General features: G+C 47.8%; 1 protein-coding gene across 1 annotated transcript in view; it reads left to right on the top strand.

Moving 5' to 3' along the window:
- The first annotated feature begins 865 nt into the window (after positions 1–865).
- The window catches only part of CYLD (CYLD lysine 63 deubiquitinase), a 147,220-nt gene continuing 134,681 nt past the window's right edge, over positions 866–13,404 (top strand). Inside the window, exons 1-4 of the mRNA XM_075325738.1 lie at positions 866–1,157; positions 7,136–7,205; positions 9,603–10,220; positions 12,804–13,106. Coding sequence (XP_075181853.1) covers positions 9,720–10,220; positions 12,804–13,106 — 804 coding nt within the window. The 5' untranslated portion in view covers positions 866–1,157; positions 7,136–7,205; positions 9,603–9,719. The remainder of the gene's footprint in view (positions 1,158–7,135; positions 7,206–9,602; positions 10,221–12,803; positions 13,107–13,404) is intronic.

The raw sequence follows: 13,404 nt of genomic DNA, 5'->3' as shown, positions 1-13,404 counted from the left end.
TCACGGACAACACCTTTAAATGCATGTATTTGGGGGTAAAAACATTTTGGCAATTACTGTTAAACATTTGCCTTCTGTAGCCTTCGTGCTGCACCCACTGTTACAGGCTGCAGAATGAGTTAACTGAGAACCAGTCAGTGAGCTCACTCTGAGGGTCTGACAACGAGTTTGTAGCTTTGTTTTCTCAGCTGATTAATGACCACATCAAAGATGACTATGGAGCCTGCGAAAACAAAAAGGGTGCAATATTTTTAGTGAAAGCAAAATTAAAAATGATTTTTACCCCCCAATACATATAAGGGGAGCCTGTCACCTGTGAAAACACATTTTGCCCACAGATATAGGGGTCCAGTACTCCCCAGCTGTCTTACTGAAAGTGACTGGGAGAAAATGAACTTCTTTCCTCCCTGAAGCCGCTGGCTTTCGTCACAGGGGCGAGTGCGGTCCCTGCTGCCCGTCCTGTAAGGCGCTGTTCACACCACATTTGTGCCTCCTTGTGACCTGCGCTCTGCCGAGTCTGAATGGCGGACACAGTATGTGGAGAACAAAGGGGGCAAATCCGACCCCTAACTGTGGGGGCAAAGGATGAACCTGTCCACACAAAATACTGTCACCCATCGTAACCAATCAAGGCACAGCTTTTATTTTTAACGTACTTGAAAAAAATATGAAAGCTGCATTGTGATTGGCTGCTGTGAGCTGCACAGGAAACCCATAGACAGCGTGTAACGCCGGTTGTCACACACACAGCTCTGCTACATACTGACAGGCAAGAGACCGCCGCGCAGAGCCCCCTTATACGGCTGACGTGCAAGTAAACAAGTAGTATACACCCCCGGTTTATACCTCCCATATGGTCATGTGACCAATCATATGATCATGACGTCACCGAAGGTCCTTCAGCTTCCTAGGATCTGGGCTCCACGATCGATCGAGTGACAGCGATCGCCAGCGGCCGCCTGCGGAGTAAACACCGGATCCCGGAGAGCACTGCAGACGATCCCTCCATGTGTCCGGGAGCTGCCTCCTCTGCCCCCACCTCCTCCGTCCGTGTGATCCTGCCTGATGTGTCGCCGCGTGTAATGCAGGAAGAAGCTGCAGCCTGATGTCCTCCCCCAGCCAGCCATTACTGAGGAGGAGAGCGGCCGGGCAGAGGGGTGAGTGCGAGGACAGGGAGCAGGAGGGAAGAGACAAGGGACAGGGGGGAGGAGACAGGGGGCAGGAGGGAGGGGAAGAGACAAGGGACAGGGGGCAGGAGGGAGGGGAAGAGACAAGGGACAGGGGGGAGGAGACAGGGGGCAGGAGGGAGGGGAAGAGACAAGGGACAGGGGGCAGGAGACAGGGGGCAGGAGGGAGAGGCAGGAGACTGGACAGGGGGAAGACACGGGGCAGGAAGCTGGGGGGAGGGGCAGGAGACTGGACAGGGGGAAGACACGGGGCAGGAAGCTGGGGGGAGGGGCAGGAAGCTGGACAGGGGGAAGACACGGGGCAGGAAGCTGGGGGGAGAGGCAGGAGACTGGACAGGGGGAAGACACGGGGCAGGAAGCTGGGGGGAGAGGCAGGAGACTGGACAGGGGGAAGACACGGGGCAGGAAGCTGGGGGGAGAGGCAGGAGACTGGACAGGGGGAAGACACGGGGCAGGAAGCTGGGGGGAGAGGCAGGAGACTGGACAGGGGGAAGACACGGGGCAGGAAGCTGGGGGGAGAGGGAGGAGACTGGACAGGGGGAAGACACGGGGCAGGAAGCTGGGGGGAGAGGCAGGAGACTGGACAGGGGGAAGACACGGGGCAGGAAGCTGGGGGGAGAGGCAGGAGACTGGACAGGGGGAAGACACTGGGCAGGAAGCTGGGGGGAGAGGCAGGAGACTGGACAGGGGGAAGACACGGGGCAGGAAGCTGGGGGGAGAGGGAGGAGACTGGACAGGGGGAAGACACAGGGCAGGAAGCTGGGGGGAGAGGCAGGAGACTGGACAGGGGGAAGACACTGGGCAGGAGACTGGACAGGGGGAAGACACAGGGCAGGAAGCTGGGGGGAGAGGCAGGAGACTGGACAGGGGGAAGACACAGGGCAGGAAGCTGGGGGGAGAGGCAGGAGACTGGACAGGGAGAAGACACAGGGCAGGAAGCTGGGGGGAGAGGCAGGAGACTGGACAGGGAGAAGACACGGGGCAGGAAGCTGGGGGGAGAGGCAGGAGACTGGACAGGGGGAAGACATGGGACAGGAAGCTGGGGGGAGAGGCAGGAGACTGGACAGGGGGAAGACATGGGACAGGAAGCTGGGGGGAGAGGCAGGAGACTGGACAGGGGGAAGACACGGGGCAGGAAGCTGGGGGAAGACACAAGAGGCAGCCTGGAGGAGATAGGGGGCAGGAGATGGGACAGGGGTCAGAAGATGAGGGAGGAAACAAGAGACGGGGGAGGGGACAAGGGAGAGGAGACAAGGGACAGGTGGAGGAGACAAGGGACAGTAGGGAGGGGGCAGAGGGGAGGAGATGGGGGAGGGAGGAGACAGGGGGCAGGAAGCTGGGGGGAGAGGCAGGAGACTGGATATGGGGAAGAGAGAATAGGCAGCCTTCAGGAGGTGGGGCAGGGGGCAGAAGATGAGTGGACTAGGGACAGGGGGAGGCAACAAGGGGCAGGAGGGAGGAGACAGGGGGGAAGGAGACAGGTGGAGGGGGCAGGAGACAGGGGGAGGAGACAATGAACAGGGGGAGGAGACCTGGGGCAGGGAGAAGGAGACAAGGGGCAGGAAGGGGGGGGGGGGAGACGGCATGGTGAAGGAGACAAGGACAGGGGAGAAGGCAAGGGGAGGAGGCAGAAGGGATGAGACAAGGGACAGGGAGCAAAAGCTAAGAGGGTTGAAATGGGGGAGGAGACAGGAGGCAGTTAGGAGGAGACAGGGGGAGGAGACAAGGGGCAGGAGGGAGGAGACTAGGCTGGAGACAGGGGAAGGATAGCAGGGCAGGGGGAGGGGACAGGGAAAATGAGATGGGGCAGGAGGGGGGAGAAAGGGAGCAGGAGGTGGGGGGAGTAGACAAGGAGGGAGGAGGCAGGGGGAAGTAACTTTGGGAGAACACAAGGGCCATGGTGAGAAGACAAGGCAGGGAGGGGACAAGGAACAGGGCGTAGACAGGGTGCATGTGGGAGGAGGCGATGGGAGAGGGACAGAGAGCAGGGCACAGGGGGCAGGAGATGGGGGAGGAGGCAGGGGACTGGGAAGGAGATGAGGTAGAGGCAGGGCTTGGTCATGTCATGTGCTTGGTGTGCGTGCATGTGTGTGGTGTATATTCATAGATATATAGATAGCTAGATATATACTGTGCATATATATATATATATATATATATATATATATATATATAATTAGTGGTTATATACACTGGTGATTTATGGGAAGTATTATACATGTGATATAATATTGCTCAGAATAAATGAGTACACCCCACTTCAACACAGAGATTCTAATCCGTATCTCACAGAACACAAGAATAATTTCCAACATTTTGACAAGATGATGGAGTTTCGTAGAACACTTTTTAACCCATAACATGAAAGTGAGGTTAATAATAGAACTTTAATGACTAAATCTTCAGTTTTGATTTTTGAGGCCAGCACTGAGTCTTCTAGGCCTGGAATGAACAAGTTGGTGACCTATTGAAACATCTATCTTTTTTCATTCTTCCAGACCGAGCTCTCTTATATCCTGGATGGTGGATGGAGAGTGGGGACAACTGGTCTCTTCACAATCCCCTATAGGTGTTTGGTTGGGTTCAGATCAGGAGACTCTCAGCCACTGTATCACTTTCACCCTGTTCTTCAGAAATGTAACAGATGAGTGTCTTTGATCATTGTCATGTTGGAAATATGCACGTCTACCAAGGGCACGGACTGATGGGAACATCTTCTCTTTCACTACAGAGCAGGGCATCGGGGTATTCCTGATCCCATCAATGACATGTAGCCCCCGGACACCAGCAGCTCATGCAGCCACATGTGTACACGGTCCCACCATGTTTCACTGTACACACCAGGCATTTTTCTACATTTTTCTTATCCTATCATGGTGGTCATACAAAATGCTAGCTGTTTTGATGTGGGGTGTACTTATTTTTACATCAATTTATTTAAACAAAACTGTAGATTTTGTGCCCAAAGTTTTATTAACCCCTTCACTACCAAGGATGTTCTTGGGTCGTGCATGTCTCTTTAATGCTGACTGTCGCGGTGAGCCCACATTATTTCCGGCATGTTGGCTGATCTGATCCGCAGACATGTGCAGCTCACTCCTCCAATCCAGCCACGCCTGGTAACTAGTTAGATTGGGCGAGTATCTAACACTCACTGACGGGGAGTGCGCCATGCCACGCCACCATCGGCAGCCCACGGGGTGCCAAGGCCTTGCCATGACAGTGCGGGTTCAATTCAAAATGTCACAATTACGTTTTTTTGGCCGCATTAAAATGCAATAACGGGCAATTAAAACATTGTATCTACCCAAAAATGGTATAATTAAAAACTTCAGCTCAAAATTTCAATGATGTGTCACTTATTAGTGCTGCTGTTTACTTTACAGTGAAGGTTTTATCACCAGGAGATTATCATTGCCGGACTACAGTACTGGTGAGCAGTAGTCTGGCACGCTCCCTCCTGTGATAAGCAGCTCAGTGTCTATATACTTTGTATATACAGAGCCTGGTGTGGACAGGGTTAGCTTTCTCAGGTCTGCTGCATTTCTTGATTGTGTGAGAATGTCTGCAGCCAGTAAGCTAAGTGATACATCGTTGGATTCAGGGTCTCAGCCTCTACATCATGCTGCTCTCATACCTAATACTTGTTCTCTGTGGGAGAAAACAGCTAAACGTTTTTAATTAAAACCATTGAACACCAATTGCTTTATGTCACAGAATACTCTCTATGCGCAAAGACCCCCGGGCGTCACTGCCTCAGAGCGTTACTATAGAACTGGAAAGCCCCTCCATTGCATTGTAGTGCAGAGACATGGAGGAAGCTGTGACATGTCCCCTCATGTACAGGGGGCTATATCGTCTTACTTTTATGGGGGGATTTGCTGTTATGGCAGCCACAGTTGATATGGGGGAGACCTTCAGTGTTATGGGGGGCACTGTTGTTGTTATGGTGGGCAGTTTTCTTGTGGTGGGCAAAGCTATGGTGGGCGCTTTTCTTATGGTGGGCACCGTTGATGTTATGATAGGCACAGTTATGAAGAGTATAGTTGCACTTAAGGTGGGCACAATTATGGCAGGCAATTTTCTTATAGTGGGCACTTTTGCTGTTAGGGTGGGCACTGTTATGGTGGATATTGTTGCTGTTATGTTGGACACTTTTCTTATGTGAGCACCGTTATGAAGGGTACTGTTGCTGTTATGGTGGACACATATGGTGGGCGCTATTTCTCTTATGGTGGGTACTGTTGCTGTTATGGTGGGCACAGTTAAGGTGGGCAATTTTCTTATGATGGGCTCAGTTGTTGTTATGGTGGGTACTGTTGCTGTTCTATTCTACACTTTTCTTAAAGTGGGCACAGGTACGGAGGGTACTGTTGCTGTTATGGTGGGCACAGTTATGGTGGGCACTTTTGCTGTTGTGGGCACAGATATGATGGGCATTTTTGTTGTTATGGTGGGCACTGTTGCTCTTATGTTGGGTACTGTTGCTGTTATGGTAGGCACTCTTCTTATGGTGGGCACAGATATGGTGGGCAATTTTCTTTTGGTGGGCACTCTTGCTGTTATGGTGGGCACAATTATAATGGGCACTTTTCTTATGGTGGGCACTGTCGCTATTATGGTGGGCACTGTTATTGTGGGTGCTGTTGTTATGTTGTACACTTTTCTTATGGTGGGCACAGTTATGGTGGGCACAGTTGGTGTTATGGTGGGCACTGTTGGTGTTATCGTAGATTCTGTTACTGTTATGTTGGACACTTTTCTTATGGTGAGCACCGTTATGGAGGGTACTGTTGTTGTTATGGTGGACACGTTTGCTGTTATGGTGAGCACAGATATGGTGGGCACTTTTGTTGTTATGGTGGGCACTGTTGCTCTTCTGGTCGGTAATGTTGCTGTTGTGGTGGTAACTTTTCTTATGGTGGGCACTTTTGTTGTTATGGTGGGCACTGTTGCTCTTATGGTGGGTAATGCTGTTGTGGTAACTTCTTATGGTGGGCACCTTTGCTGTTATGGGGGGTACTGTTGCTATTATGATGGGACTTTCAGTGTTATTGGGGGACGCAGTTGCTCTTATGGGAATGACCTTCAGTGTTATGGGGGAACCTTTGTTGTTATAGTGGGCACAGTTCTTGTTATTTCTTGTTATTGGGTATTCCTTTAGTGTTATGGGTGACTGATGCTGTAATGGAGGGATCTTCATTGTCATTGGGGGCACAATTGCTTTTATAGGAGGGACTTTCAATGCTGTGGGGGGCACTCTGGCTTTATGGCATATGGGGGCACTTTTGCTGTCTCTGAAGGTGCCATTGGTTGATATTTAGCAGTACAATGAGATACAATTCCCATGAAAGAACTATCTGAGCTGGAGAATAAGAGAATCCGGCACTGTGACGCCTTCCTTTCTTCTGCTGTGCTCGGGAGCGTGGAGACCTGCGTTCTCACCGGCCCTGCTCATCGGTCATATTCAGTCCTGGTCCTACATGTCCGGGAATCAGACAATGGTGGCCCAGATCCAGCGCTGGATGTAGGCTACAATGAATTATTGGCATTGAAATTCCTGTAATCCGGCTTCTCATGATCCGGAGTCCTGCTGTGCCCTTCTATGCTATATATTACAGGAACTATAACAATCTGCACCCATTAGTAACCAGTATTGCCGGAGTAAAGGAATTTTACTCTGCTCTTATAGAAACTGTCCATTTATTGTACCAAAATTGTTCATTTTTTTTTTTTTTTTAAGGACAACAAAAAAAATTTCCAGCATTTTTTTATCTTCATTCTATTGATTTTTGCATTAATTTACAGTTTTCCAGTAAATTATTATTATTATTATTATTATTGTTACTATTGTTATTACTATTATTGTTATTTTTGTTGTAATTACTATTATTATTATTATTATTGTTATTAATAATAATAATCTATTTTTTTTCTTTTAATTGTAGCTGTGAGAATGATAAATCATTGAGACGGAGGAGGCCGCTGCGGGATCAGACATATACAGCAGATATAATGGTAGGAGTAGTAGTGAGAATTGTCTTTTGTCCGGATGTGTCAGATCCTTGCATTTATCCATCGACATCTTCAGAATCAGAATATTTGGATAGGAATAAAAAGCATTGAACGTTTTGTTGCGATGGACCCATAGATCTTCATAGACCGGATACATTCCTGAATAATGCACTTTGTCATAGGTTTGCACATACAGTACTATTCTGCCAATATACAGTTAAAACCAGAAGTTTACATGTAAAAAGACACATCTGCATGTTTTTCTCACTATCTGACATGAAATCAGAATAAACCTTTCCCGTTTTAGGTCAATTAGGAACCAAAATTATTCATATTTACTAAATACCAGAATAATGAGAGAGAATGTTTTAAGGCATTTTATTACTTTCTGCAAAGTCAAAAGTTAACATACACTAAGAGTACTATGCCTTTAAACAATATAGGACAGCCCATAGATGATGTAATGTCTTTGGAAGCTTCTGATAGGTTTATTAGTAACATCTGAGTTAATTAGACACACCTGGGGATGTATTGTAATGCACACCTGAAACAAACGGCTTCTTTGTGTAGCATCATGGGAAAATGAAAACAAATCAGCCAAGATCTCAGGAAGAGAATTGGGGACTTGCAAGTTTGGTTCATCCATGGGTGCAAGTTCCAGATACCGGAAGGTGTCTCGTTCATCTGTACAAACAATTATACGCAAGTACAAACAAGATGGAAATGTCCAACCATCACAACGCTCAGGAAGGAGATGGGTTATGTGTGCCAGAGATGACCGTGCTTTGGTCAGATATGTGCATATCAACATAAAAGCAAAAGACCTTGTGAAGATGCTGGAGGAAGCTGGTAAGATTGTGTCATTATCCACAGTAAAACGAGTACTGTATCAACATGGACTGAAAGGCCACTCTGCCAGGAAGAAGCCATCACTCCAAAAGAAACATTAAAAGCCAGATTAATGTTTGCAAATGCACACTGGAACAAAGACCTTAATTTTTTTTAGTCACATCCTGTGGTCTGACGAAACTAAAATTGATCTGTTTGTCCATAATGATCATCGTTACGCTTGGAGGAAAAAGGGAGAAGCTTTGAAGCCTAAGCACAACTGTGAAACACGGGGGAGGCAGCAGCATTTTGTTGGGTTGTTTTGCTGCAGGAGGGACTTGTGCACTTCACAAAATAGATGGCATCATGAGAAAAAAAATTATGTGGCAATACTGAAGAACATGTCAAGACATCAGGCAGAAATGGGTCTTCCAAATGGACAATGACCCAAAGCTACTGCCAAATTGTTAGATATTTATCATATTCATCCTGCACTCTACGCTGAGCGCTTACACTAGGGATTACATATAAATCTGAAAAACATGATTCAGATAAAGTTCCTTAAAAAAAAACCCACTGTAATGAGGCAGAGGGGGTCACTTTGAATTCCTGTCTGGCCTGGGGTCCGGCGGTGTCCATCTTTTCAGACGTTCACAAAAGTGCAGTCACCAACAGTTTTATTCACCTTTGAAAAGACGGACACCACTGAACAGAGGCCAAACTGAGTCCGGACTAACTCTGCTGCCTCCTTATGGTGAATGGATCCGTTGCAGGTTTCACCTGGATCATGTATTTCGGAGATGTAGATGGAAACTCTGATGTAAGCACTCAGCATAGAGCACAGGAAATATGTAAACTGATCCAAAATGTTCTGTACCCCAAATTATCACCAAATAACATTTGACGCAACCCACAAAAGTACAAGTCCCCACTCAGGTCCATCATTTGTTAATGGAAGTATAGCAGACTTCTATGTTACTGGTAGCACCATAGCTCTGGAAAAACACTATGGCTCCCTCCTCAAAATAGAAATCCTGCAAAATCTGCACTCCTAAATCCAAATGCCCCCTCCCTTCTGAGCCCCACAATGTGCCTAAACAACACCTAGCATCCACATGTTTGACATTGTTGTAGTGAGGAGAGCCCACTTAATTTATGGGGAGCAGGTTTCCAGAAGCACGAGCAGGGTACAATGTACGGGCACTACAATGTACTGGGCACCACTAGGACTTATTTGCTATTTTCAATTCTGAAACTTTTCATTGCGTTTGACTCCATGGGTGTCACTATTGCCGAAGACGAACTCCCAGAGAGGTGTAATTTCCAATATGGGGTTACTTGTGGGGGAGCACCACTGTTTAGTTATCTCAGGGCTTTGTCAATGTGACCATTCCAACTAAATCTGAACTCCTATATGACTAATATCGATTGCTACGCCCGCTTACATGTAATAGTATTGTATTATTTTATTAGACTGTTATTTTACTGTATCTGGCGCAGACAGACTAGTAATATGATCTGTCAAAGACTAAACCACTTTTGATGGACTTTCTCATTCTTTGTTCCTTCTAGACGAGCCGCTCTTTCGTCTTCTTGGATGATGGATTTGGCAGCATCTCAGAATTGGTCATATAGGATCATCTGAGCCAAGGACCTGTTAACTCCTTCATTCACTCCTGTCTGGTCACGATGAGTTCCAATCTCTGGAGTCAGGAGAAGAGCAGCTCCTCCTATTGGGAAGAACGGATTTTTTACCTCCTGGTCCTGGAGTGCAGTCTGCTGGACAAACAGACCCAAAAGCAGATCAAGGTTCCTCGGGGGAGTATCGGGCAGTTTGTCCAGGAGCGGTCTGCGCACAGCAGGAGCATCCCATCCAAGAGCAAAAAAGTGCAGATTGCCCTGAAGATCTTGGATCAGACCCACACCCTGGTCTTTGTGGATGATAAAGATGTTATTGAGATTACGGAGAAGCTGGCGGAGCTGCTGCTGGCCATCACAAACTGCGAGGAGCGCTATAGTCTGTTCAGAAATAAAGCCAGACTCTCCAGAGCCTTGCAGATCGAGGCTGGCTCTGCCGTCAGGGTGTTTCTGAGGCCGGGAGACGGCCACTACCCCGGCGTGGTGCGGTACAGGGGACCACTGATGCCAGAAAGATCGGTCACTGGGATTTTCTTTGGGGTGGAATTACTGGTAAGTTATGGCTTTTGTTTACAATAAAAAAATGACCTTATTTTTCGGATTGTAAGACTCACTTTTCCTCACCAAAATTTGGGAGGAAAATTAGGGGTGCATCTTATAACCCAAATGTAGCTTACCGGGAAGTGGTGGAGTAGCAGGAGGCAGGTGCAGTGCTGCCACTGTGCTGTGGGCTAAGTATGCGCATGCGTTGACTCCTGGCTCCATTTCTTTAAAGCCCACACCCCCAACCTAAGGATGGCCACTGCCTCACCGCTCACAGTGCAGCGGCAGGAGCAGCAGGCCCCAGCGCGGCGGCAGGAGCAGCAGGCCCCAGCGCGGCGGCAGGAGCAGCAGGCCCCAGCGCGGCGGCAGGAGCAGCAGGCCCCAGCGCGGCGGCAGGAGCAGCAGGCCCCAGCGCGGCGGCGGCAGGAGCAGCAGGCCCGAGCGCAGCGGCGGCAGGAGCAGCAGGCCCGAGCGCAGCGGCGGCAGGAGCAGCAGGCCCGAGCGCAGCGGCGGCAGGAGCAGCAGGCCCGAGCGCAGCGGCGGCAGGAGCAGCAGGCCCGAGCGCAGCGGCGGCAGGAGCAGCAGGCCCGAGCGCAGCGGCGGCAGGAGCAGCAGGCCCCAGCGCAGCGGCGGCAGGAGCAGCAGGCCCCAGCGCAGCGGCGGCAGGAGCAGCAGGCCCCAGCGGCAGGAGCAGCAGCCCCCAGCGCAGCGGCAGGAGCAGCAGCCCCCAGCGCAGCGGCAGGAGCAGCAGCCCCCAGCGCAGCGGCAGGAGCAGCAGCCCCCAGCGCAGCGGCAGCATCAGCAGCCCCCAGCGCAGCGGCAGCATCAGCAGCCCCCAGCGCAGCGGCAGCATCAGCAGCCCCCAGCGCAGCGGCAGCATCAGCAGCCCCCAGCGCAGCGGCAGCATCAGCAGCCCCCAGCAGTTTCTGGATCTTACCTGCCTCAAGCCGCCTACAGCAAGCATCTGTAACACCCGCAGCACCGCCATGCTCCACCACCATCCCCCCTGCCTCCTGTGACCCCTTTCCACCACTGCTGCCACTTGGGGTGCGTCTTATAATCCGGTGCGTCTTATAAACCCAAAATATGGTAATATATTATCTTCGCGGCCATAGAGATTTATTTTTCTATTGATGAATTGACAATGGGGTAGTTTGATTCCTGCGCTCAGTGTGGTATCTCCCAACATACAGAAACAATTTTTTAAGAATTTTTTTTTTTTATGAATTCATTAATTAATTTTATTCAGTGAGATTTTTTTTTTTTTTTTTGCTAGAAGACTTTTCGTTTTGGATGAAATCATATCATATATGCTGAATATCAGAAAAAAAAATCCACATGGGGTAAAATTGTGGGGAATAAAATACAATTCTGCCATTGTTTTTGAGGTTTTGACTCTACAGGATCATTGAGTAGTAAAAATTGACCTGGAAATATGATTCTTCCTGTCAGCACAATTATAGTGATACCAAACTTGGAAGTTTTTTTTTGTTTTACATTTTAGTGGTAGAAAGAAATGTTGACATTTCAAAAATAAATAAATAAAAAAAAAAAAAATATATATATATATATATATATAATTAATACAAAGGACCGGCACTCCAAATCTTCTGAAATATTTTTGTAGTTTACGCCTGTATATTATGATGGAATAAACTACAAAAATATTTCAGAAGATTTGGAGTGCCGGTCCTTTGTATTAATTATACTGTGGATGCCTTCCTTGGACACGTGCACCTTGAAGGATTGTGTGCCGCCTGGAACTTCTGTTTTCTGTATATATATATATATATATACAGAAATGTGTAGTGTATATATATATGTATATAATTATTATGTTTCCATTTTTTGAGATTTGTATTTTTTTGTTTGCTTCCATTTTTGGGTCCGCGCAAAATTTGAATCAGCTGTTTATTGCATTTTTTTGGGGGAGGAACTGGGATGAGACGGTAAATCTAGCTTTTTTTTTTCCAGCATTTGTTTTCATTTTTTTTTTATTATTTAACATTTTTAAAGGCTGTACTTTTATGGACAATGGTGATACCAGTTATGGTTTTTTTTTTTTTTTTTTTTTTTTTAATTATTGTAAAACTGGAAAAAGATGATTTTGTGATTTATACTTTTTTTTATTTTTTTTAACATATTTTATTTTTTTACTCCCCTCTAAAGGACATTATTGCAGCATAGAGTGTAAATCGCTATGAAGCTCTTCCCTCGGGGGTGTGTCCTTTCACACTCTGACGCGGCCCAATCAGAAAACAGCATCAGACTGTGTGTGGACACACCCCTCCTACAAGGGGAACAGTAACCCTGTAGTCAATATATTCATAATTTTCAGGAGGGATAACAGAGGGACGGCCCAATTTCGAGTGATAAGATGTGGTGCACCAGGATTGGTATTTCATAAGGCATCCAAGCAGTTACTAAAACAGAGATGTCAGGAGCGGTGACCACTGCTCTTAAAGTGAACCTGTTCACTAGGTTTATGTTATAGTTTACAGTAGGGGGCGCTGTACCAAACTGTGCAGCCCCATTGAAGACCAAGCAATAGGAATTGTGGTTTTCTTATGTCTTCCTTTTGTCACCGATCAGGAGGACGGGCGAGGTCAGGGGTTTACAGAAGGATCGTACCAGGGAAAGCAGTTATTCCGCTGTGATGATGAGTGCGGAGTGTTTGTGGCTCTCGACAAACTAGAACTGTGCGATGAAGATGATGACGAGCTAGAAAGTGACTACGCATCTCCGGTGGACACCAACCCTACAGAGATCCCTCCGCTGGAGATCAACTCGCGAGTGTCGCTGAAAATCGGGGAAGGGATGGAATTCGGAACAGTTATTTTCTGCGACGTCTTACCCGGGAAGGAAAGCCTTGGGTACTTTGTTGGCGTAGATATGGTAAGTGAACTTAATTGACAGATCCTCATGTTTTATGCAGTGGAACAGATTCATTAAATCCAGAGATCTAATGTCAGATTTGTACTCTTTGAGCAGCAGCGATTATAGATCCTTAAAGGGGTTTTCTGGCTACGCTTACTCCTCATCAGGTGGTGATTGGTGCCGATGACTTTACACCTTTATATCGTCCATATGTACTGATCTGATTTAAAGGAAATCTGTCAGCAGATTTTTGCTATGTATTCCAAGAGCAGTATGATGTAGGGGCTGAGATCCTGATTCCAGTCATGTGTCACTT

The sequence above is a fragment of the Anomaloglossus baeobatrachus genome, chromosome 10 (assembly GCF_048569485.1).
Source record: "Anomaloglossus baeobatrachus isolate aAnoBae1 chromosome 10, aAnoBae1.hap1, whole genome shotgun sequence".
NCBI lineage: Eukaryota > Metazoa > Chordata > Amphibia > Anura > Aromobatidae > Anomaloglossus > Anomaloglossus baeobatrachus.
Note: the sequence above shows the minus strand (reverse complement) of the source record. Positions and strands in the feature narration are given on the sequence as shown.